The sequence below is a fragment of the Accipiter gentilis genome, chromosome 19, assembly GCF_929443795.1.
Source record: "Accipiter gentilis chromosome 19, bAccGen1.1, whole genome shotgun sequence".
NCBI lineage: Eukaryota > Metazoa > Chordata > Aves > Accipitriformes > Accipitridae > Astur > Astur gentilis.
In genome coordinates this window covers 3,605,888-3,632,549 of record NC_064898.1, presented here as the reverse complement: position 1 = coordinate 3,632,549, position 26,662 = coordinate 3,605,888, and the positions used below count along the sequence as shown (strand labels likewise).

General features: G+C 39.8%; 1 protein-coding gene across 2 annotated transcripts; it reads right to left on the bottom strand.

Annotated features, from left to right (window-relative positions):
- Positions 1 to 2,841: 2,841 nt before the first annotated feature.
- Positions 2,842 to 26,612, bottom strand: LOC126048224 (uncharacterized). Of its 2 annotated transcripts, none has more exons than XM_049822925.1 (6): positions 26,556 to 26,612; positions 12,593 to 14,391; positions 10,095 to 10,180; positions 9,334 to 9,392; positions 8,392 to 8,571; positions 2,842 to 3,544 (listed from the first exon to the last, which is right to left on the bottom strand). In XM_049822925.1, the coding sequence occupies exons 2-5, from the start codon at positions 14,310 to 14,312 to the stop codon at positions 8,424 to 8,426; spliced, it is 2,013 nt and encodes a 670-aa protein (XP_049678882.1). In that variant the 5' UTR covers positions 14,313 to 14,391; positions 26,556 to 26,612; the 3' UTR covers positions 2,842 to 3,544; positions 8,392 to 8,423. The 2 variants fall into 2 exon arrangements, with proteins under 2 accessions (XP_049678882.1, XP_049678881.1); XM_049822924.1 differs by lacking the exon at positions 26,556 to 26,612 and adding an exon at positions 26,251 to 26,360.
- Positions 26,613 to 26,662: the final 50 nt, after the last annotated feature.

Sequence of the window (26,662 nt, the reverse complement as noted above, 5' to 3'; positions counted from 1 at the left end):
CCCCCAGGGGCCGGGGCCCGGAGGGCGGGAAGAGCCGGGCCCGGCCCAGGCAGCGGGATTCCCTTCTCCCGTCAGGCGCCGGGCCGCTGCCGTGTGGGCGGGCGGGCTGAGAGGAGCGTCCCTCGGCGGAGGGGGGGGGTTGAGGCGGGGGTGTGTGTTTTAAGTAAATGGCCGAGGCTCTTCCCCTGTGAGAACGAAAGCCGCCTGAAGGAGACACTGAGGGGAGGGGAAGGGGACGCAAGGCTCCCGCAAGCAAAACCGGTCAGGTACTGCGCTAGCCTTCCACCTGGAGGGTTAGCCCGAGGGACCGCCGTTAATTCCTTAAAAATCACCATCGGTCGCCCCGTTCTCAAAGGCGGGGGGACGGCAGCCAGCGCCGAAGGCGTTCAGGTGGGGACGGTGAACTGCGGGGCAGCCCGGGCGGGAATCGCCACAGCACGGCAGGAGCGCAGCTCTCCGCAGGACCCCCCAGACACCGACCCAGCTTTTTGTTCTTTTTTTATAATTTGACAGGAATGGAGCTAGTGGAGTCAAGCCCCCGCCTCAAAAAAAAAAAAAAAAGGCAGAGAAGGATGGATTCCAAGCTGATGTAGCTAAATAACTGCCCTGCACAAGCGACCCTGTCCATCACGCTCACTACATTTTTCCAAACATAGAAGCACATGAGAAACGACAGCAAGCCTACCAAGATTTATCTCCCCTAAAGAAAACCCAATCTGCTTTAATGTGACCACCACACAAGCCGAAGAGATGACAGTTTCCAGTAAAACCCAAACCCGCTGGTGTGGTATCGCTTTCTCGGAGCCACGCGCGGCATCAGCCCCAGCCTGGGGTACACCGCAGGGACACACCGACACTGAACGACAACGCTGAAAGCTTTGGGTTCTGGGGTTCGCAAATCATCCTAGAGAGAGCATTCAACATACCGGGAGAAAGCTTAGCTCCCTGGAATGTGGCACACCAACGCTAGTGGCAGCGAGTGGGAGGGAAAAGGGGCAGGAAAGAAGATATGTGAATTTTTGAAATTCAAAGATAGCAGGGGGGGTTAAAGTAAACTTAAGCTAGCAACACCCTACTGAAAGATGAAACACCTTTCGCCCATACAAGAATACTGTGAAATTTTGAAAACTGTTTTTATTTTAAGCGTTCTGGAAGGTCGGTATTCAGTAACAGAAAATATAGGCATTTGGATTTCTCTTGCAATAAATAGGAGGAAGAAAATCCTAATTTTTGAGTGACATTTTCTTGAAATCAGACTAACTTTGCTGCTGCTACTGGTACACCCAGTAAGTCTGAAGCAGCAGTTATGGCCAGCGTGAAATTACCTTCCCCCTCCCCATCACATTTTGTGTAACGTTCTGCTGGTAGAAGAGCAACACATTTCCAACCAAGGAGAGGAAAAAATCACACACGTACATAAGAAATGCATGAAAAAAAGTGCAGCCAGTAAATTTTGCCAGGGGTACAACATTAATTTAGAAATACATACATCTCTACCTGCTTACATGTATATGCAGTATTTAAGTGGAGAGCAGAGACACATCGGCAGTTTAGACCACGGTGGAGTGTCAGCATGACTGCAGTCAGGTATGGGCTCTTCAGGTGATGCACAACAAAAAGGGTGCAGGGAAAGATGAGGAAGAGGAGTTGAATGAATAAATAGGTAGGTATTCTGGATCTGGAAGCCGTGGAAGTGGGAAATATTATTTCTGACAAGAACACACAACCTAAGCTTCCTTGCTTCTCCTCTTCCCATCGATCTTTTCTCACCCTTTTCACTAGAAGTGAGGTGATAATTGTCTTTTCTGTCACTCCCTCTCACTGCAAAGAAATTTCCAGCCTTATGCATGTCTCAATTGACAAAAGTTGCTCTTTCTGATTAATTTTCTGATTAAGTTAATTAGGGTAATTTGATTTGTCCTTTCACCTTCCTCCACTCTCTACTGCCTGCCTCACCTTCATTATTTGCTATTTCAGCAAGCGCTCATGTTTTTTCTCATAAAATAGCTGTCCTTCATGATCCTCCCCTGCCCCCACAGGCCCCTTCTCCTGGTCCATCCCACCAACACCTCTTGCTTTCCGCTTTCCTCCTCCTGTTCGTGGTTACACTCCTGTCCTTCTGCAGGTCAAAATGCCAGCCACTTCAGCATCATCAACTGCGTCTACCCTCAGCATTCCATTCCCGGGCATCACAAGCACCACCTTAAAGATAGTTGCACAGAACGCGTTGCCACAGCAATACATGAGGGCAATTTTGTGCTTCTCCAGAAAAGCAAGAGCAACAGAGAGCTGGTGGAGAAACCTCGCCCTGTTTACAGCCTCCACCAAAAAAAAAAAAAAAAAAAGAATGTAGATGAATCCAAACACACCTCGGGGGGAAAAAAACCCATGAAATTGTGTTTTAAAAACATGGGATAAAATTCATCACCTATGTAATTTAGCTCACTCTACATATGTAAATATTTCCCTTTTTTTCTGAGACCTGTGTGGGCCTTACATAGACATTTATACAAGCAAAATTTTAGATTTTACTGTCAAGGGTTCATTAATTTCTGCTGTTCATCTCCCCCTGGAAATCAATATTCCACTACTCGTGTTATTGGGACAATTTCCTCAGTAACAAAATTGCTACTGGTAAGGCTACTGTTCCAGTTGAGGAATAAACACCATGCTTAATTATGAAGGAAAACCACAATATTTAAAAAAAAAAAAAAAAGAAACAACTGCTTTTAGCTTAAATTTCTCCTCACATCATAAGAATTTTTAAGTAAAAAATGGCAAAAGGAATACCACTGACAGAAACATCAAACCACTGGTTACCAGTACTAGTTATAGGTCTTACCAGTCTACCACAAACCACACACATCTTTCCACCGGTGTATTTGAATCAGGCCTACAGTGACATTTTCTCCTCGTTTCTATAGTCCCAAGTAAGTCTAGCTGAAGGGAAGCATTAAGCCTGGTTTTAGGAGAAAAGAAGGTAAGTTGTGCACCTCTGGATGAAACAATAGGAGCAACTGAGGAAGAGACTTCTTCCACTTGAGGTTATAAAGAGACTGGGGTGTAATTATGATTGACAGGATGAAAGGCAGAAGTAGGGTAAGACACATTAACAGGCACCTTTCCCCGCAGGTAGGCATCACTACCAGTTCACGTACTGGTTCACGTGGCAACACCTCGGATCCTGATACAAGTGAATTAAATACCAGAGCCTGAAGCTCACACCTCATGCCGATAGACACCACCTTTCTGCTCACTGGTCTCTGCCCTCAATCTCTTTGTACCACACTCAAGGATGTACTGAGAAGGTATAAATCCCAAATGGCTTCAGAAAGCGACCTTTTGCCACACACAACAAAGTTATCTCAATTTTGAGTTTTATTACATGGACAGAGAGGTTGATATCGGGGGCTGGGGGGGGAGATGGCCAAAGATTCACACCAAAAAATCTACAGCAGTTACGCTCTTCCAGGTTATTCCTCACGTTTAAAATCCTTGGTGGCCAACTGAAGTCCTTCCACGGTGGAATCAAAGCGAGAAGTTTCTGAAATAAAAAAAAAAGAAGAGATTCTGCTGAAATGCCACAACAGCACAGACTGCAGAAAGACTAACGGTTGCAAGTCCCACCCTCAGACTGAGAAAAGTTCACCCATCTGATATTTTTAAAAGTCTCTTTCTTTCTCCTACTCAGCTGTTGGTTATTTCTTTAAAAAGTTAAGAACAACAGAGAGGAAGCAGATGACGGAAAGCAAAGGAAAAATAAAAAATGCAAGGAGAATGGAAAAGGAAGGGAAGAAAACATGGATGTCAAAACTAGAGACAGTAAGGACCTAGCAATCTCAAGGCTGAAAAATAAGGAGAAGAGTAACACAGCATAATATTTTTTTTCTCTACATGTCACAAACACTACATCATGAACAGCCGTTCAACTGATACTACTATAGCATAGCTACATCCCATAATTGTTTTGTTATGTTGCAAATTTTTTCCCGTTCCATTCACTCAGGACATCACAGGGCTCCAAATTACGGAATTCACGTGAGGTACCAGGACAACCTGATGGTTAGTCTTTTCTGAGAGCTCCAGAAACACTGTTCTGGGCAGCTCTTATTCCCCCTGGTAATTATACTCACTGCTTGAATAAATTTTAGGCCAAGTTTTCCTGGTAAGCACTTGTAAAAGGCAGGTAAGGTTTTCCGGTTATAATTCTGTACATTTTTTCATGCTTCCATTTTCTTTAAAATTAGTGGTTAAATGTCAAAGCATAGAGAAAATTTTTTTTTATTATTGTTGTATCAAAGCAGCAACTGGAAGAGGCTTGACCATGGGATGGTGTTTTCTGCGGCAATACTGGAAGACTGCTTTACTCTGCTTTGTATCTTTTAGATTATTTTTTCCATGCTGGCCCTAAGACAGTCCTGTCTGTCCTAGTTCTACACTCCTGCTCCTTTGCCCATGTCCTGCTAATTGCATGGGTCAGACTGAAAACTTTCTGGACATCTTCATGCATTGGATGATGGAGCTGAACTGCCTCCCTCTCTGGCTGTGGAAGCATCGCATCCAGCAAAGGGAAGTGATGGGAATAGCACAGCCAGGGAAAGGAGGAGAGATAACATGTCATCAAGAGATTTGTCTCATCAAAACCACAACCCTCCTGGGCTGTCGTGGAGGAAGTCTTCCTGCAGGGAGCGACTGACCGCTACGCTTCAAAAAGAAACATGCCTGCTTTTATTTTGCAGTAGTCCTGCAGATAAATCCCTAAACTGACACTGGGTTTTGTCTTTTTCTACATTTATATAGCACCTGGCACTCACGAGTCCTGGTCTAAGGCACTAAGAAACATCTAGGCAGCAAAATAATTCTGTTTTCACCAATCTCAGCATTTTTTAAACCAGGATCTCTTGCTTAATCTCCTGAAAAATACTGACGTGCTGCCAAGGCTGCAATAAGGGGCTCTTGCAATAACTTGCAATTAACCCTGTGTTTTCACAGAGGAACACAACCACTGTTCACTCTCCCATCTGAATAAAAACACCCTTACACAACATGAATACAGAAGCATGATCATCTGGCTAACTTGCACTTGGCCAGTAATGCTTAGTTTACTTCCCAATCTAAAGGGACTGAAATGATTGTATTAGCTCTCCATTTATTTTCTATGATTTTAAAAGCTTTTGGTAGGAATGTCTCAGTTTTCTCCGCCCCACCCCCCCAAAATTTCATGAAATCAAATCCATTTCAACATTCATAGTTGTTCACTTGCCCAGATTTACAACCACTCTGGGACATCATTGTTAGCAAGTCTGCTTTACTCAGCAACCAGAAGAGAATGATTTTGTGGTGAGGAAAGAAAACCTTATCCCTCAAAACCAGGGGCACTATCGTCCAGAAAAACACACGTGCCTTTTACAGCACTTACGCATGCGGACTTCAGAGGACCGCTGGAATACCCACGTGGGGTCTGGCCAGGGGTCTGCATTCCCTGGTACCCTGTGCCTGACAGTGCGCGAGTCAACTGAAAACCTTAAGAGATGCTTTTTGCTTTTCACATACTTTTTTCTAAGGTTGGTGTTTGGGGTTTTTTTTGTTTGTTTGTTTGTTTTAACATCCTAACATTTGTATACGCTTAAAAGCAGTCTTTCATCCGAAGGTATGGCTGCACGATATGTGGCCCCTGGCGTCAGAGTCGATGGCCACCCAAGGGGGAAGCCCGGCACGACCTCCCCGTCACGTCTGCAGCGGCACAGTCCCATCTGCTCCCTGGTCCCTGCTCTGGCACCCAGATGGACCATACACAAGCTTATCTAAATTTGGTAGCCCAGCAGAAAACTATTCCTTTGGTTCCTGTGGGGTTAGTGAGTTAAATTATAGCCTTCATAGCAGCCAGCAAATGCCGGAGCCGATAACCAGAGCAGGGCTGGAGGAAGGGAACTTCCCGCTTTCAGCAGCGGCGAGCCCAGTCCGAGGCAGCAGACCAGAGCTCCAGAGCAGCCTAAACCCTCCTGACCTCTGGTGTCTCATCCTCTCCCTCCCACAGCCATCAGGACTTTCCCTGACTCATTTCAGATGTTGAAGTAAAAAAAAAAAAAAAAAAAAAGCCAAAACAAACAAAAAACCCCCACAAAACGCCCCAACTAACTTCCCTCCTCCTCGCAGTACAAAGCCCTAACCAGCTTAGCGTTCCCAAGCCAACGGCTTTGCTGAGCACCGATGGGACCGTGCAGCCAGGGCCAGGGCAACCAAACATTCCATAGGCTTCATCTGCCAGCACAGACCTCCAACCCAACAATCCCACCTCAGCACAGATCTTCGTGACGGAGTCCTTCTGCGCAGAGTGTGCAATGCCTTTTTCTTTAAGCCAAACACCGCCTGGTAGTCATCTTTCGCAACACTGCTTTAATTCTATATTCCCTAGAACTAACATAAGCTAGCACAGTAGGGTATTGGACCGCAACGTCAGGTAACAAACTGGGGTTTAGTGACATCTCGTGTCAGACCAGCAGTCGGTGGCTGGCTCACAAAAGCACAAGGCTGCGGATCACTTCTGCTGCGCTTGCGACAAGCAGGAGAGGAAGGCTGAAACCATTTTGGGAGTAGCATGGCAGATGGACAAAGAGGGTAAATCTAACAGAAAAAAACAGTTTGTTGGATTCAGTGACCAGATAAAGGTGTGGACAAGAAGGCAGGATACTCTGCTAGGATATGGCTTTCCTTTCCTGAAGTACAGAAAGGGGAGGGGGAATCAATTTCCAGGTTAATCACAGTTTTCTTCAGGGAAGAGAACAGAGCTCTCCAAGTTTGTTTCTTCAGCATAAAAACATTTTAAATCAATAAACCTGGGCATTTCTGGGTAGTAGCTTAGTTTACAAATCCACACTGAGACAGCCAGTCAGTATCATAAGCAGAAATCTTGCCTGTGGAGTATTCAAATTTGCAGTATTATAAATCAGTAACTTACAAAAATTTGTGGCTGACGTAGGGCTAAGTATTGATGAAAATATTTATTTGCTTACCAAGTATTTTAGTATTCGATTAAATAAGAGGACAATACCACTACCAGATGTTCTTGATGTTATTAATAATCTGTGCTGACAGCACCTTGAGAGATCAGTGCTGTCTGTACTATGTGTTTCAGAGAGATTCTCCTCATCTTCCTACACCAGTAGTTGGTACAGGCTCATCAGCAAATGACCTGCAATGTCATTTTTGTCATCAATGACGTAAAAATGCATATAATCACATCAATCCCCATTCAAGAGGTTTCAATTCCAACCCAAACTATTCAACTACTTTACTTCTGTAATGAACTTCTGCTGTGGAAATTAAGAAACCTTCTGAAAAGGTCAACTTCTGCTTTTATAACTGTTCCAACACAGCATATGTCTGCCTCTTTGAGTCCTCCTCCAGCCATCGGCTCGTGCTCAGGTCAGGCACAGGACACCAGGAGGCACAGACCCCTGGCCAGAACCCACATGGATGATATTCCAGCAGTCCTGTAACGTCTGGATGGGAATAATTTAAGCCTCAGGATCTGGAATTTTTTTGCTGGCTCAATTTGCCCATGGTGCAAGTTATTCTATTTCAGTTTACTTGTTTTAAAACTACAGATTAATCCATTTTCCACTTTGGAAAGAACAACTGATGGAAAATGATACAGAAGTTAAGCTAGCATTTTCCAGCTAGATCCAAAAGTCCTTCCTTGTTACCACAATCTACCTAGAATCTCTCTCATAAACAAACTGGAGAAACTTTGCCAAGTTACCAAAGGGTTCAAAAATTCACAAGACAAGCATGAACACAATAGCATACTTTCTAACACTTAGTAGCACACTTTGTCATACCAAATGAAAACATTCATAAAAATTAACGCTTCAATATACGGAGTCCTATTGCAACCTCCTGCTGCTGATTCTCTACTGAAAAGCAGAGCTGTCACTTTTTCATGACTTGCTTAAACACTGTTTTATTGTTCATACAGTGCTCTTCAGAATTAGACCCTTAATGGCGTCAGCATTGCTCTCCATGTTGAAGAGATGAGGAAAATAGGGCTGAGATGACATGACTCGCAATCGATTGCCACAGTAATCAAATAAGGGAATAAAGTCCAGTTCTTAGGCATCATGGATCACTGCATTCACTTCACCAGGCAGGTTTTAGATTGTGGAGAAAAATTCATGTGGCTTTAGTAACAAAATGCTGCCTTCTCTTTTCCCCATTCAGGCTTAAAAAAAAAACCCAAACCAAAACAACCCTCAACCCTAACTTGAAAGGAAAAAAAACCCAACAAGTTGGGTGATACTAAATGCACCTTAAAAATTATAACAATGTTCTTTAGATGTTTGGTCAAATATAATACAAGAATGAAATGCATTGAGAAGTGTGACTGATTACCCCTTCCTTCATGCAGAATTTAAGATAGTCGGTCATGACTGATGAAACACAGCATCCAGCCAGCCAGTGCTAGTGTAGGTCATGATGTTCTCCTCTATCACCCCTTGAAACAGCTCCATTTCTGGAAGGGTTTCAGAAGAGCCTTGATTCTCTTGGCGATTTTTATTTAGATCTTCAAGACTATTGTCTAAAAAATAAAAAAATTACAAACTGCAGACACAGCCACCTGAAATTACCTTATGTAATCTGTCATTTATATTATGTCAGGATAGAGTATTTCTAGAACAAGCTTTTATTTCATCAGAATACTCTTGACTTTGCCTCCATAATGGCCTACAAAATAAACCTCTCAGGTTAAGGGGGACAGAGAGGGAGAAAGAGTGTGTGTATGTACACACACTAAACTCATATGGCAGTAACGGAAAAACAACCAGCAACGTTATCCCATAACCTCCACACCGCAGGAATTCATGCATGCAGAAGTCTAGAGCCTCCCATGGACCCTGATATCTCTTGCTGCTCAAGTGTGTGACCTATTATTATGCTTGCAATTTTTAGTGATCATTAAGTTTAATTAAGTTGAAGATGCTCAACCTTTCAGAGAAATAAAGTCTAATGAAAGACTTCTTCATGCTAAACATCCTTCCAATCTGGAATGGGTAAACTTGAGCTAAGTGTTGGATTAAGGCCATATGGGAAACTTTAAAAAGGCAAGGAATTTCAGCATATGCATCAGGAAACGTAAAGAGATGATGCGCAGCAACCATAGCTCTGCCATACTATGTACGCAATCAATGAGGGCACAAATTCATTTATCACATCCTAGTGCTCTTGCACAAAGAAGAGTGTTATCGCTCATTTGTGCTGAAAACCTTTGACACCCTTCAGCATTAACTATTTTCTCTTCCGAACAAGAAGTATTTTATACAGGTTTTGTATGACAGAATCGACTTACCAGCCAAGGCATTTCTGTTCTGCAATCCATTTGTTTTCTGTTTTTCCTAAAATAGATAAAAGTAGTCCAGAGAAAAGAAGAAAGTATGTGACAAGAGATTGTTATTTTGGGAAAGAACAAGGTCCATGGTCTATTTTATAATTACTATTTCACTGTATTTACAGGATTTTCCTCATTTCCACTACCAGACACTACAGTGCTCCTTAAATAAAAACAAACCTTCACAAAGCAACAGCCACGGGGAGGGGGGGGGGGGGGGTGTAATTTTTAAGTTAACACTTTCTAACTAGACAAGGAGAATTAATTTGCCATCAGTCACTCAGAATGACTTCTCTGCTACAACTCTTTGTAGTAGCCATGAAGAAGCTACAGGTAGTGGAAGATTAAATTTGCTCAGATGATGGGAGAAAACCTTAAGAAGGAAAACAACCGCACAATGGTATGTTGTACTTAATGAACACAGGCCAGGTCAGGACACAAGTATCACGGAAAAGGTTGGGGTTTTTTCTCCCTCAGCTACTCTGTATACATTTCTGAAGATGATCTTTCAAAACCTGAATCCTACCATGGCCTCAAGCTAGTTCTGGAAATATTCAACAGAGTATATAAAACATCTATCTCCTCACCGTGGGTTTCGAAAAACAAAGCAAATTTACTAGCCAAGAACATCATCTTGCTTATGAATTGAAGAATTCCTCTTTACACCTGGAATATTGGAAAGCCTTCCGAAATCCCCTAAAATTCGTACCTCCACAGAGGTCTTCCACAGTAAATAGATCATCTTTGAAACTTTCCAGTCAAGAGGAACTATATAATCGTCTGGCAACAAGGATTCTGCAGAAGAAAATATTTTTTGCAGTTGAGTGTTCAGATCTCTCCATAGCCAAAATATATCTCTGAATTACAATTTTTGCACACGTTATATATCTAGACTTTTTAAAAAATCAGCAGATATTTAAATGAGCCAGCAACAAAGTCAGAATTTAGTTTTTTGAGAATTTAAGGCCAGCACACAGGAGGGGGAGGAGGGGGAAGGAGATTTGGTTCTGGTTGCTTTTTTTAGGCAAAGTCTTTCCTACCATACTTTCATCTCCTCCACATACTCCCCCAAAACTAGGTGTAAACAAGAAAACCAGAAAGCTTTCAGCCTGTAAATTAAACAAAATGCAACTTAAGTAACAACCTTTACATTTTACAATGTTTAATTACCGGAATTTGTGCAATATCACTAAAGAAATGACTTTCAAAAATTTTTTAACTCTAACAGTGTTTAAGAAGCTGAAGAGATTTTTTTTGTAGGAAAACAGTCTAAAATATATTCTACACTTACATGAGAATTATACAAGCAAGTCAGTCTACTAAATCTTTCATTTATAAATAGCCAAAGACATTTATTTACCAAAAATTTCCCCTCCAAAATATTTTCAATAAAAATTGACCGCAATTGCCAGTGTTGTAAAATACTACAGCTCAAATGTATACCTCAATAAATAGCCTATCAACATATAATAGACCATAAAAAAAGCACAAGAATTTCTGAAATTGTAGGAAAATTATAGTCAAATGAGAATGTGGCCAGCCTTCTGCAGACAGCAGGCAGAATTTTGATGGAGAAAAACCCAACAAACAGCAATCACAAGCTGGCAGGGCTTCAGAGAGATAATTGGGATGGGTTTTTCTTAAAGGTTATTTCCAAAGGAAACTAATCTAAACACCAGAGAATTTCACCTGTTGCTGACTCAGAGAAGAATGACATTTGGTTCACTAACCTACTGAGTGTTTCTGAATGCCTGTTTTTTCTTTTTTTCTTGGAAGATCCCTGTTTTCAGGTCATGGCCAGCTCCCTCTAAGATGATGAAATTTAAGATCACAGATAGGAAGACTCACCAAGTTTGGATGAGAAAAATGTTTTGTATGTAATAGTTGAGGACATCAGCAGTACTTCCCTGCTCTGTTTCAGCTCTACATGGCAAGTTCTTTGGTGTGTGGTGCCAGATTTAGAGAAAGCAGCACTGCACATCCTCTGGGGACCAAGCTGAGCAACGCTGCCAGTGGTTTGCATCACTCTTCTGGCAGGTAGCATTGCCATCGACTTTTACAATAAAACCAAAGAATCCTGAGGTCAGTTTGGGCATATAAACAGACATAAGGTGTTCCTCAGTTGTCGTCTTAAAATTTTCATATGAAAATACATGCTTAACTTTAACTTCTACTGAAACAAAGAGGCGTAAAGGTCCATATGCCGAGAAACCGGTCTGTGTTTTTTAATCCTATTTGTTGGAGAAATCAAAGTTACTGTTTCTCCACTGACTAAATTTCGACCAAAGAAGTTGCAGAACTTTATGCACAGGGAACGTGGCTCTTCTAGCAGATGCATACACAGCACCACGTCCTAGGGTGGTTCCAAACAGATGTCTGTTGTTGTTGCTGGCTACAGTTCTGTACGGTTACATTAGCCTGCAGTGATTTTGGAAATCGTGGTTGCCACACACAACTCCTTTCAGGACTGATCATCATATTTCTAAGTGCTAACTTAAAATGATTAAACTGAAAGTATAAAAATATGACAATTGGAGCTCTGGAAGGCAACTATGCAACACTGTGACATAAATCATGCATGATTAAAAAGAAGGTATTCACTATCAGAAAACGCATCTTGGAAGTTTGATTTCCAATTTCAAATTACATTAGATTTTTGGAGAGATTTTCAACAGTATCTAAGCCACATAAGAGCATATGAAAACTTTACTAAATAAAGAAAAAGGAATGCTACTATATTAACCCAGTGGAATATAAAACCAAACACGCAACCTTTACATAAGAGCATGCATTTTGTACCATGTTTTCATTTAGTTTTGTAATCAACACAGTAAAGCCTTACTCAGTAGGATGTATTAAAACATCAACAAGAGCTTCTTCCTTTGGATTTAAAGTTAGTAAGTTTTTTTACTAAAAGGACTGCAAATATGAGGCTAAACCAAACAGCACCTTTGACAGAGACTGAAGTGATTTTAGGTAAAAAAATAATCACCAAAGCAGCAGTGATTCCTTTCAATAGGACTAATATTTGATTAACTGGTACCTGCAGTAGAAATGAGTATTTAATCATAGGGGTCTTTGTGAGGGTTTGGTTTTGGGGGAGTGTTTTGGTTTTCATTTGTTTGTGGTTTTAGGGAGGTTGTGGTTTTTGGGGGGGTTGGGTTGGTTTTTTTTTAATTTACATAGGAGTAGTAAGAAGAGTATTACCTAGTGGAAGACCTGGAGCGCCAAAGAGCTGCACAAGTTGAAAAGCAAATCCTAATGATAAGGGAAGTCCCAGAAAACTACATTTCATATTCACATCTTGATTATCTTCAAGCTGCGAGGCCTCTGCTGGCTCAGGGTCATCTGCTTCATGCACATTTTCACTGCAGCTTGCCAATAGGCTAGAACCTTCTGGATATTCAGAAACAACTTTAACAGAAGACAAAATATCTGGTTGGCTATCTGTAACCTCTGAAGAAACTTGTTCACTCTCGCCCTCGTTTTTTTCAACTACCTGTTGTTGCTTAAGAGTTCTAGCTTGCTCCTCCTTTGTCCCGGAAACTACACAAACCCCGCAGGAATATTCTGGCATAGGAGAAGATAGTCCCGAATGAATGTAAGAAATATCATTTAACAGAGCATCTGCATCCAGGGCGGGTAAGGAATAGGTTGCCTTGGTGCCACTGCAAGGTGCAGAATATTCCTGCAATGCATGGTCCTGTTCACGTTCCTCTCCACGGTCCTCACTTAGAAAGCTCTTTTGCCCCACTTCCAAAACACCTTTTGGGGGAACATCATCTTTTATTGGCATTTCCTTCCTTCCCTCTGTACTGCCAGCAATCTGTCTTGGTAGATTAAACTTTGGTGCCAAGTTGACAATTCTTCTGTATCTTTTCCTCTTCGATGTAACTGATGCAGCATCATTTCTTGGAACAGTTACTTCACCTGAACGCTGCATGAAGGTGGCCCCAGCTTCCGCAAGGGAATCAAAGTGCACTTCACCAGCTGGAGATGCCAACAGACCTTTGCTTATTACATTGCCAGCCTCCTCAGTTACTGTTACCTGATGGTTTTCCTTCTCCAATCCTCCATTTGACTGACAGCAGTTTAGCTGCGTTGAACTGTTCGCCTGAGTCTGTTTAGGTTTAATTTTGGTGGGTCTTTGTTCACCTACAAATTTATCCTCAGACCAAGAAGAGAGAGAAACTTGTGTATCAAAGCCCAGATGCAATTCCTCAGTAGGTAAATCAACTGAAAAAAAAGCCCAGGCATTAGAGCTATTCTCTTCTGCTTTTAATGCACCTTTGTCCTCCGTGTTACTTTCAGGCACGTTATCACGTACGTTGGAATTGTAGCATTGGGAGGTTTCTTTGTCTTCATCATTTAAACTTAAGAGCTTAGCTTCCATGTCAGGTTCACATGTAATGTGACACGATCCAAGTTTGTTTTCTTTGCTTAGTGGTGTGTTATCATCTTCAGAGATGCCTTCTGTTACCTGGATGGAATTTTCATCATTGCTTATTTTTAGGCAACAAAGATTTTCCTTCTGCCTTTGATTTGTTTCCTCATTATCCAATGCATTTTTGGTTAAGTTTTCAGTAGAAAAAGGTTTTACATCTATTAGAAGTAAACTGTCACTTTCTACAGGCAATTCATTTTTCAATGCACTGTTTGACATCGTTGACACCTCGGACACAGTGATGTGAAACCTTTCTCCTGAAGCCAGTGCAGCTTCTTTCAGGCTTTCATCATCACCATTAGGCTGCTCTTCACAAACTGTTACTAGATCCTCTGGACCTTCACTAAATGTACACAACGATTTGCTGTTTTCTTCTTCCGAATCATCCCCTTCACTTTCTGATGTGTCCTGGTCATATGGAATTGGATGATGAGCTGCTCCATCTACTATTTTCTTCGTAATTTCTGTATGATTGCCTTTCATTTTCTTGTTTCTTTTTCGTTTTTTCTTCTGTTTTGCTTTTGTCAACAGGTGCCCAGGATCCTTCTTTAAAATTGTCTTCCTATGTGAAAATAAGTAAAAAAAAATAATTCAGTAATAATGTATTAATGGTGTTCAATTTGAAGAGTAGGTACTTCATGTTAATATGATGATGAAACACAGACCATCTGCTTTTTTAAATACATAGACTCTCAAATAAAACCTTCTATCGATTAAACAAATGTACACCTTACAATTCAGAACAATCTTAAACATTTTAAACCAATTTAAATAAACATAGCTGTCATCTCATTAACTTGGCTTTACAAAAAGTATCACGAATCATTGCAAGACCAAACAACATGTTTCTGGATGTCTTTCTAAATGATGTTTGAACAACAGATACTAGAAGAGATACCGCTATTCTGAAATTTCATTAAAAGTCAAGCTGAGCAGAAAGGTACCAAGTGGAGGACATAGTAAGAAAACTTCATCCATTAAGATTAAATGGACTATATTTAGATAAGCTAGACTTATATTCAAAACATACTAACCAAAAATCTGAATAATGTAAAGGTACAGTGACTACAGCAGCTCTGATATTTACTGCTCAGTATATTATGTGTGGATGCACACATATTTGGAAAAAAATATTTCATATTTTATTAGTAACAAAATAATACACTACAGAAAAATTGACAGTTGTAGGCAGCTATTTACAATTAATTTTGTAGCTCTTTACAGAATATCTGATTTTTTGTCTGCATTTCTCATCTAATTTAACAGGTAGCAGCCCTAACAGTGACTTCTCTGAAAACTGGATGTTAGCCGGTCAGCCAGCTAACCCCAAAACAAACACGCATAAAAAAACCCTAGTGCAGAAGTCTAACTTCTCCCTATGCGACTCTTCAGAGAGATATGAGCTTTTGAAAGCTAAGTTTGACTGATAAATCTTTGTATCAAAGATCTGCTCCTTTTCTGTAATTCTTTGCTTTTCCGTAACCCTTTGTTCAGGATGGTACTCCACGCAACACACTAAAGCAAACAAAGCAGTAGCTAGAAGAATTATAGGATAAAATTAGTTATTTTCTGGGTATTCACATGTAACATAAGCTGTTTTAACTGCTGTATTCTGAAATTCTTAAGAGAAATAAATAAAATAAAAAAAGCGGAGTGGAGGGGGTGACTATGCATGTGGAGGGAAAGCCAGAGTCACTAGTAAGCAACCTGGGACCTAAAGGTCACCTATGAAAACCTAGCCTGACCCTTTATTCATTCTTAAATTTATACATTGTTAATCCCATATGAATTCTTCCGAATTTGAACTCTACAAAACAAACCCTCCTAATTCTCTGAGCTTGAAGCACATCAGCAGCCTTCTCTGCCTCAGTATGGCCAGAGTCACTTGACTGGAACCAGGTTCAAAAGTCTGTCTGCATGCCTCGATATTGCTGCAACATGCACTACAGATCTCCAAAAAGATCTTGTTGGAAAGCACACAATTTTTATTGCCCTACAATGGCATCCAGGTGAGACATCCTACTGAGGAACAGGATTTCCTTCAAATGTTGGCATTTAAGTCCACACGGTGCTTTCCTCCAAGTAATGAAAACTGACCTCCCCTTTTCCAAACCATTTTCAATACAGCGCCCTATGGTTTAAGTGCAGATGTCTATACTGCAGATGTTTGAAGTTGGCCAAGACAAATTCCACCCCGAATTCTGCTCACAGTACGTTCGTTCCTTAACAACATGCCTCCTTTCTCCAAATTGCCAATGTCAGGACTGGCACAGGAAAGGAATGGACTTCTCCAGTCTTGGTACTATTGTAGCTGTACTCTTGCTTACTACTGACTTATCCCAGATTTGAATTTGCGCTGCTGCTAATGGAAGTGAACTTCTCCAATACCGATTCAAGCATGTTTCTGGTGCCTAACTCCTGACACATCTAACAATGCTTTCAGGACAATGCTGACAAACTTTCTCAGGCTAGGATGCCACACCAAAAGGTATTGCAGAACTTTTCAGAAATCGGGGGGGGGGGGGGGGGGGGGGGGGGGGGGGGTCTTAGAGGTCAGTACATTTATTTCCTCTCCTCACCATTAGTTCTGAATCAGGAAGGAAAACCACACTAGGCAGGATTCACTTTAGAATGTAAGAACAGCAGAAATACATCCACCAAATAACAGAAGAAGAACCAGGATGATCCAGAGAGACTAACAGCTATTATTGCACTGAAATTGTTGCATGTCAAAATAATAACAAATGCAAATGTTGGTCCAGGTTGATGATTTAGCGTATCTGGATATGACCTTCAATAGTGACATTCAATAGTTCGTGATAAATACAAACATGTCATTTCTATGCTTTGGAAACATGGAGGTTTTATAGCAGTTCAGGGAAATTAGTGTTCTAAAGGTCTGGATTTCCTGAAGAAAGGACTAAAGCAAAAGGGAAAGTGATGAACTACTAAATGCAAAATAGTAAGATTTATTATTCTTCACTTTTCCAGGCAACTTCTGTTTTCCAACTGATTCTAAGAAAATACTACCCGAAAGAAAGACTCTAATACACCAAGATGGCATACCTAAAAATTTCCTGCTTAGGGTATACCCAGTATCATGTTAAGGTTTTTGCATTTAATGAAGCAAATTGTCTACTAGTTTTCTTTCATTTTACCTTAGTTCCTCCTCTTTTAGTCCACCTACATGCTTTTGAGGGGTTTTCCTTATTGTAAAACCATATGGCACACAAACACTCAGAAAATTCAAGAACCAGCATGGAGACAGACTTCACTGCTTTGCAGGGGCATTTGCTACCAAGTTGCTTTTAAACACATATAACACATGCAAAAGAGAAAAGAAAAAAGGTGCTATTTCACTTGATATTTAAATTTTGCTATAGATTATGCATTTAAAAAAAACTGGTTAGTAATAAACAGACCTGAAAAAATGGGATAGTATTTTTGTTGCAACAGGAATTCCCTTTCTGTAACAACACTTTGAAATTTCTCAGCCTACCGTAAACAATATTAAAAGCTTTTTGCCATAACTTGTTACATGTGACTTCAAGGTTGTAACCTACTGCTCAAAAAAGCACTGTCCAGCTTGATGGAGAGTCAGTGCTCAGATGATGCTCTTTACTGGAGAAACAAATGCACTTTCATGATTGACGAGGCAGAACATACAAAGTAAATAATCTAGTTAGTCACATTTTGCTGGAAAATGGCGAAACCAGAAAAGAGTTAGTTATTTGCAGTTGTATGCTAGAGCTGAAGTTTGTACATCTAAGCTGATGTCTGCTTGATATCAAAAAATGCCTGCAGTCATTGCTGTCATGAAATATAGAGGAACCAATAAATTTGAAAAGCAATTCTATATGACATTTAGCAATGAAGTACATACTCTTTCAGAAATGTGTTATCATTAATCTCCAAAGCCTTTGGAGTAGGTTTTCAACATTAAGATTATAGTAGAGCTGCTTACATATAATGGCATTTACTGGGATACACTTCACCTTCTCCACCTGGTTACGTTCAAGTGCACTGCTGAATTCTTTGTGACCTAACGTTACTTCAGCCAACAAACAGAAATTGAAGTTATAATTTTGGAATAACAAAAAAAGTCATGGTGCCAGCCTTTTTGTTACATATCTTGTCTTAATAATTTAATGAGTGATGAAGATCCAGTTCCTCAAAACCAAATGGAATACTGGTATTTGGTGATCAAGCAACTGGAAAAAACAACACATGCAAAATAACTTGTCAGCATTACTGGGCTTCCTGAAAGGTGAAATTCCATTAGACAGCTGAGCACCCAACTTAGCCCTTTACAGTTGCTGGAGAAACAGTCATAGTAACCCTTTCCTACTTTGTTCCAGATGTTGCCCTTGCACTTCTACTACCTGTCTTTTGCTGGCTCTACCACCCTCCTTGTGGGTGGATTTACCTGCCTGAGCCAGCATCAAAAGAAAGCAAGGACTTGCTTTCTGGTTAAGCTGATTTAACTTACTAAAGCAATAAGTAAAATAAATGTCTAGCTAAGACAAAGGTGGTGGTTGTTGAGAGCAAGGTGACTACTTTCAGCAGCAACATGTTAGGTTGCCTCATAGCCCATCTCAATGAAACTCACTATAAATAATTCATAAATGTTTACACATTACAGTGTCACAAATTAATGCTCCTTGCCCCAAATCAGTAAAGATCCTACTAACTGGATTCAATCTGAAGTAACTCAGTATTTATTACTCTTCTGTCTCTTAACAGCATTGCCAGCAGTGGTGAGATTTAAATACTTGCCTTCATAAATTACACTATTCTATCACAATGCTCAAAGAGCTACTCCGATCTTTATCATTTCTAAAGGACTGATGTATATACAGTTCTGTGCAATGTATAATCAGCCACCAGACTGCTGCCCTGTCATAGTCCAGACACAAGAGACATTGATGTGCAGGGAATAGCATACAATTGGTTTGATGAAAGCATGCCTTTAGGAGCTGTTCATTTAATCAAATTCATCAAATCAAAATCAAAGTGCAACCACTTTACTTTTCAAGGTAAAAAAACAAACAATCAAATAAAAAAAAAAAACAACAACTAACCAACCCAAAACCCCAAGTTCCTGAGGTGCTAGTAACAGCAATTCAGTTTCAAGTGACAGTCCGTTCACAAGAAGTCTCGGGTGGGGTGATCTGACTGATCTTTGCCCTGCCTGGTTCATGAAAGTCATAAATGTCTTCTGACTGAAAAAACCAATCTCCTATTTCAGCTCCTTAGTCCTAAAGTATGTTGATGACATTAAGGAAATCCATCCTCAATATACCGATTGATATATATGTACATACACACTGAATATACTTGTGCCCAGTGTCAAACATCTACTTTCTGAACAAGTGAAACAACTCAAGAGCTGCTTTCAACCTCATTTAGGCACCACAAATACCTCACCTGACACAATTCAATTTTCTAACCAGAAGGAGGGGGGAAAAAAAAAATTAAAAAAAAAAAATCAGCACTAGTGTTACTAATGGATGCTAGCAGACAGAGAAGAGACCATTTTTTGTTTGACTGGATTTCTCTGCACCATTAAGTATGGCTCAATGTTAAAAAGCAGGTTAAGAAAGAGAAAAAAAAAAGACAAAGTGAAATGCTACAAGTCATCTGAATCCATCTTAAGGGGATGTACTTACAATACAGAGAAGAAACTATAGCTTTATCATCAGCCTTCTCACCGATGAAGGCTCATAGAATCAATTTTCATTTAAGGTCTCTCTGTCAACCTTTAGTCTTCTGAAGAGAAAACAATGGACACAGATGCCAACGTTATACACTGGAAGTACAGTATGAATCACCTTGTCAAATTTGATGACATCAGTTCTATTACTTGGATGATACCAGCTCAAGCATGAAGACAACCTGACTGAAATTAATCCAGGCTAGACAAGAAATAAGCTGTTTTGAGAAGCAGTTTGGAGAAATACTAACTAGAGTCAAATTTGCACTAGTTAGTAGTTTGGTGTAACCTGCTGGGCAGCAGTGCTCCTTAATTTTCTATTGATATAAAGACATTTCTATATGAGATTCTAAGGAACACTTTAAAAAAACTTGGAACAGGATAGAAAAATCCCACCTTCCCAGACAATGATCACTCTCAGTTTTTCATTAACTTCTGGACAAACTATAGCACTACAGCATATGTGGCTACAAAGCAACCAGTTCTCCCTAAACCCTAAGCACCCTCTCCTCAGGAACACCAGAGCACACTTCACACACCGCATTTTACAAAGCTGGTGCTCCAGGTTGAAAACCACGAAGCACACTGGTGAAGACTGTGACTGACCAGAGAAACATTATCCACCGCAAACACAAAGCCCATTTGCCTAATGGCCAATTCACAGCTATTGAAAAAAACACGCCAACTAGTAATTATCTTAAAAATCTCAACCCTCTTCTTTCCAAATGAAAAACTGAGTTGCTGTTACAGATATAATGTATTGCATAATGCATATATAATCTAACCAGTTCAAATACAAGACATTATTGAATCTGAGTGGATCCTTGATTTTAGGAGAAATAAGATCTGCGTTCCAAAATTAAATTTTGTGAGACACCTCACAATCAAGTTTTTCAGTTCCTCTCCCTTACAATCTACTGCTTTCTAGGCATGTGCTTATGCAATTCCACCTGGAAAAGCTCTACCCAGGAAAAGGCAGATTTACTGAGGCACTCATGAGGTTGTGAAATAAATCGTGTCCTAAAACGCGGTCCACAAATAAGACAGACTTTCCAGATCCTAATTCCTAAAAAATATCCTCATTGTGTATTTCATCCACTACAGTATACTCTTTAAACAAATAAATCAATCACTATTTTAACTAGAAATAAAGATAACTACATATTGTGATATATCACCCTAATACTTGAACACATAGATGAGAGCCATCAAAACAGAATATAGAGATAACAAAAAGGTTTTAAAAGTCAAAATTAGGTCTACAGGGTGAAGTGTTGGCCTTTATGCCAAGGCACATTCACACACTAAACAAATGTAAAATTAAGTTAGAGATAAGACACAAGCAAAATCAAGCTGAGGAAAAATATGGGTAGGAGCATAAGGAAGCAAAAGAGGTACAACGAGAGCAGAATGGAATATTTAGAGGTACGCAATATGCTATTTTCTGTTAGGAACTTCAGTGAAAGATGACAGATTTTAGCTGTATTTAAAATAGCTTCAATCAACAAAATTGTAGCAAAGGCACGTAATTAAATATCCACCAAAGCACAGACCACAATTCTGGAAACAGAAGTATGAGTTTTGAAAACACAGGAAGATGCTGCAAACTTAATGAGGCTAAGAAAAAAAAGGAATGAAGAAAAAGATACTGCATGACAGAAAATATTACTTTCAACAGAACAAGAAAAAAAATATAGAAGGACAGCCTAGGGGGATGGGGAATACATATACTCAGGTTTCAAATCAGCATCAGTTTGAACTGAGGCATTAAAAAAATAGAGTAAGGTGTAGCTCTCCACACAAGTTCAAAGTTCAGGGAAGAAAAGGGAAGGGGGAGATAGATCCAGAGTTATGAAGACAACTGTAGTAACTGAACACACAGGACTCGGGCAGATCAGACAGACGAGAAAGATGCAGTTCAAGAATAAGAGAAAAGGGGGAAAAAAAGTTACAAGAGGAAAACAGTAAAGAAAACAGTATCAGTAAATATTAAGTAACCAGGTTCTAACCTAGGTTATAGCAATATTAAAATTCAAATACTTGTACCTACGGACAATGTTGCTATTCAGAACATCTGCTCCAGATATTGTGCTCATTCTATGCATCTCAAATGCTATATGAAATATGGAGAGCTACACAGCATTCAATTATAATGTGCATTCTCTGGAAGGTATTACACCTTTTTCAACAAATCTCAGTACTTTGTCATCCTGGCATACAACTTTTACTTACTATTTCTGCATACTACTTTTTAGCATTAACTCATTTCCCTTTTAAACATCTTTCACCAAAGGGACCGGAGATATGCAAAAGACATGATGAATTACCCCTTAAAGATATTTTTACAAAACAACCCCATATTATTCCTAGAGTGTTGAGGATGAATAGATGCAGAAAACTGTCTTTCAGTTCTACAATGTAGCAAGTGTCAATAGAAGTCTGTCTTTGGACAGAAAATAAAAAACTACTTCAGATAAAGACTAATATATGCCAGTATTTTCTAAGACTGGAAAGACAATACAACTAACAAGAGACAAGCGGTCATGGACACTGCCTGAGGGAGAAAAAACCAGGATCAGCTAAAGGTTTTGTCAGGAACTTGTAAGCAACTCTGCCAATACAGCTATGAAACAACTGGAATAAATGGTACAGCCAGTTTTGCTGCTACAGTTAAAGCCAGAAACTTAGTGCCCATCTGAAAGCAAGAAGAGAATCACAGACGGCTGTATTAATGCAAGCCTGCATCTGCCCCCCTGGCAGCAATTCTGTCAGTCATTTAAAAGTCTTCTCTGGTAGATAATAGCAAAGTCTTTCAATATTCTGGACACTGCTCTCACTACATCCATCAGAAGAGCCTAATTTAGGTCAGAAAAGGCCTCCAGAGATCATACGGTCCAACCTCCGCTCAAAGCAATACCAACTGAGATCTCACTGCTCAGTGCCTTGCCCAGACAAGTTTTGCGTACTCCAAGGATGGAGATTACACAACCTAGTATCTAAGTGGAATTTCCCACGTTGCAACCTCTACCCCTTGCTTCTCATGTCAGTGGAGCCTGGCTCCACCTATATACTTTCCCATTAGGTAGGTGAAGACAGCATTAAGCTGCCTTAGCCACAGCCTTCTCTTCTTAAGGCTGAACAATCCATTTCTACCAGCTTCTCCTTGTGTATCGTCTGCTCCAGGCCCTAACCACCCTCTGCTCATCTCACTCCAATATGTCACATCTTACTTGTACCAGCAAGCTCAAAGCTTGACATGCTCAACAAAGGCACCACAAACTAACCAGGGGAAAGATGAAACTGATTTAATCTCTTTACAGCTCAATTCCCTACAAAGCAGTACAGTTAAACCATAGTTAGCTGTCTTTACTCACAATAAAACTTCTCCTCAAGACCTAGGACCCAAAAGGGCAGCACGATGGACATAATCTAAGTATTCATTATTAGAAACAAGAACTCAGCGTAGACTGCTGGAACAAAACAGAAACAGAATAAAACACAAGGTTCTAACCACGCCTTCTACATACACATACTTCCATTTGTACTCCTATATATAATGCAATTTTGTGCACAGCTGTAAGCACAGTCTTCTAACCGCAGTTTTCATACAGTGAAAATAGCTTTGAAATTTTATCAGGTATACTTCACTGAATATTTAGTGCATGTACCATACAGCTGCAAAGAGCTGCAAATGAAGCTCACATATGTATACCTGTCTTGCTTCAGGTAAAAGATCTGATGCCTATACTTTTGTTGCCAAGATCCTTGTAAAGCAGTGTATTCATCTTACAAGCAAGACAGGAAAACTCTCAGGAAAAATACTAAATGGGGGAAAAGTAACATAGTCAATCCACTCTTAAGTCAGGTTCACGAGCCTTCAGAAACTCTTTGTGGTTAAGAGCAAGATGTGGGACAAGCTGTTCAGTAACTTCACATAGACTATTATAACCTATAGTATAGGTTACCAAAACCTAATGGCTGAGTAAAGAAACAAAAATTATTAGAAGTATCATGAATAAAATAACAGCCAAACAGCATTATAGATCCATGACTAAAACTGACCTGTAACTGATACAATTAACCCCTTAGAAATAAGCAAATGATTATTTTGTCAGCTAAAGCAGCACTTCTTAGTCTGTTAGCAATTTGAGAATTCATGCCTTTTTAAATCAGTAGTTACACAACATGCAAGCACATGTTCCAAAAGTTTTGCTTAAAATATTTTTCTACTATGTTTCCATAAAATCCTAGAATACTTAGAGTTAGTATCCAAAAAATATTTTAAAAGGACAAGCAGGATGATCCACACAATTATAAAGTAGCTATTGTGATACCAGTTTGAGGGACCACAAAAGAAAAGTTGAATTCGATTAACAGCTCAAAAAAGAAAGTATTAACAACACTAAAAAGACTGTAAGTACAACTGAAAAAAGTTACTGAATGGATACAGCATGTTCTGACTTCACACAACACGGTATTGTTGTAACAGCACTATATATCAGTGAGGCACACATCAAATGGTCAAGGACTGCCTGTCTACCTGAGAAATGAAGTACCAGCAGCATTATCAGCTAAAAGGAAACTGCAAAGACCCATTCCAGACACAATACTTCAATGCTTTTATTATCCTTGATCTAGAATAACACTGACAGTCTATCTCAAGCTAAAAACACCACTTGCTGCTTCTCCACTACTACAGAAATAAATTAGACAAATTTGAGATGATCTGACCTTGAGAAACCCTGTTACTTACTACTTTATCTTCCAGCTATGAAGACCAGCTATGTTTTCACATATTTTTCTGTGAACTCAAAACAAGCTGATTTACAGCTAGTTTCAACCAATTAGCCTATGAAAAGAAAAAAAATCCACACCAAAATGAATTGATGTACAAGCAGATTCTCACCTAGGAAATGACTACTAAAGAGCTTTAATCTCTGCTCTTGCTTTTATTTCAAAAGGATGAGAACATAAAACATTGAAATGAGAAAGTGTGACTGCAGAAACACTGAAGTATTTCCACATCTGACCTATACGAAACATCTGATCACTCTTTTAAATTGAGTACTTAATTTCAATTTTATGAACTGCATTTCAACACTATGTCTTCTTGTTGCTCTTTACTGGGAATTGTAATATACATCTCTGTTCTTTTGTATGGAAACCCCTCAATTCTCAACGTATACCTAGTCACCTCACCTCCATGATGTGTGAGCACAGAAGGAAAACACTTCTTCCAGAAAACTCGTTTGCTAGGAGGAAGCAGCAGTTAAAATTACAGGTATCACATAAGAATGTGAAAATACAAAAGTAATTTTTTTTCTAATTCACTGAAAATTAACTCTACTGGTCAGCTCAAAGAAGAAAATACTGCCACAGTCTAAATTACATCAGAGAAGACAGACGCAAAACAATCAAATATAAATGTTATGTGTCCCCATCTCAGCTAGACAGAGCCTGGTTTTCAGTTATCTACTAGCAGAGAAACAAAGAAAAACTACCATTTCTGCAGGTTTCAAAAGATAGATGACAAAAGACAAAATCTTGGCTTTCCTGCTAAAGACACAAAGCTTAAAAAAATTATGCAGCATGGCAAACTAGATTAAAGTGAACCTAAAGAGGATGTAACTACAAGAACAGAAGACAGAATTCCTCACAGGAGATCATTTAACTTCATATGTTAAAAAATAAAAATAAAAAAGTGTTACATTAGGTTGTCAGAGTTTAACCTCAGCCAGCAACTAAGCCCCACACAGCTGCTCGCTCACTCCCCCTGCATCAGGATGGGGGAGAGAATCGGAAGGGTAAAAGTGAGAAAACTCGTGGGCCGAGATAAAGACAGTTTAATAGGTAAAGCAAAAGCCGCGCAAGCAAGCAAAGCAAAACAAGGAATTCATTCACCACTCCCCATCAGCAGGCAGGTGTTCAGCCATCTCCAGGAAAGCAGGGCTCCGTCACGCCTAACTGTTACTGGGGTAGACAAAACCCCACCACTCTGAATGTCCCTCCCTTCCTTCTTCTTCCCCCAATTCCATATGCTGAGCATGACGTCATATGATCTGGAACATCCCTTTGGCCAGTCGGGGTCAGCTGTCCCAGCTGTGTCCCCTCCCAAATCCTTGTGCCCCCCCAGCCTGCTCGCTGGTGGGGTGGGGGAGAACCAGAAGAGGCCTTGGCTCTGTGTAAGCCCTGCTCAGCAATAACCAAAACATCCCTCTTATCAACACTGTTTTCAGCACAAATCCAAAACATAGCGCTGTACTAGCTCCTGTGAAGAAAATTAACTCTGTCCCAGCCAAAACCAGCACTTAGGTCTTCTAGGATTTGGTTTTGGGGTGGGTTTGTTGTCGGTGGTGGTGGTGGTGGTTTTGGTTTTTTATTTTCTGGGGTTTTTTTCTTCTCGAAACAAAAGAAAAATTAGAACACTAAATCATCCATCAAAGACAAGGCTGATGAAAACTTTTGATAATTCAGTAAGTGAACTAATCAAACAAGAAAGAACAGTTTAGATGAAGCAGTAAAGCTAGAACTATTATTTTTTTTTTCTATAGCAGTGCATAATCCTACATAACTGATGATAACTGGTCAGCTATATGAACCAAATTAAGGATGTTCTGCAAATTAATTCATGTTTAAATTTCATGCTTAGAGGAACAGGTGTTAAAACTACAGCTGAGTATCTTAACTATTCTGTTTAAATTTACTTACCAAACGTCCCACTAGTTTGAAGTATGCAGCAGATACTTGGAATCTGCATCCATAATGTTAAGGTTCTAAGCATTAGTTATACTAAAAAAAAAATAAAAAAATTCTGACACTTATTTCATGAAATATGATGAACTAGCAATTTACTAAAAATCTAAACCAGGACACCTTCATTCTAGGTACATTATTTTCATTCTAGGTACATTATTATCATCAACAGGCTTATTGCATGAAAACTATGCACGTAGTAAGAAGTTTTAGATCCCCAGCCTAACTGAACAGCAAGTTCTTACATTTCTTGTACATACCTTTTGACAGAGTAAGTTATTTTCCTCGGTTGTGAGGAAGCAGGAGAAATTCAATACCTGCAACATGTATTTCACATAATCTTTTTATTATTTTTAAATATAAATAT

What these genes read in the sequence shown, in the direction of transcription:
- LOC126048224 (XM_049822925.1), bottom strand. Translation starts at nt 14,312, where the DNA reads ATGAAAGGCAATCATACAGAAATTACGAAGAAAATAGTAGATGGAGCA. An exon ending in TGTGGAAGACCTCTGTGGAG is followed by an intron (nt 9,393 to 10,094) that starts GTACGAATTTTA and finishes TATCTATTTTAG; the next exon opens with GAAAAACAGAAAACAAATGG. An exon ending in TTGGCTGGTAAGTCGATTCT is followed by an intron (nt 8,572 to 9,333) that starts GTCATACAAAAC and finishes TTTAGACAATAG; the next exon opens with TCTTGAAGATCTAAATAAAA.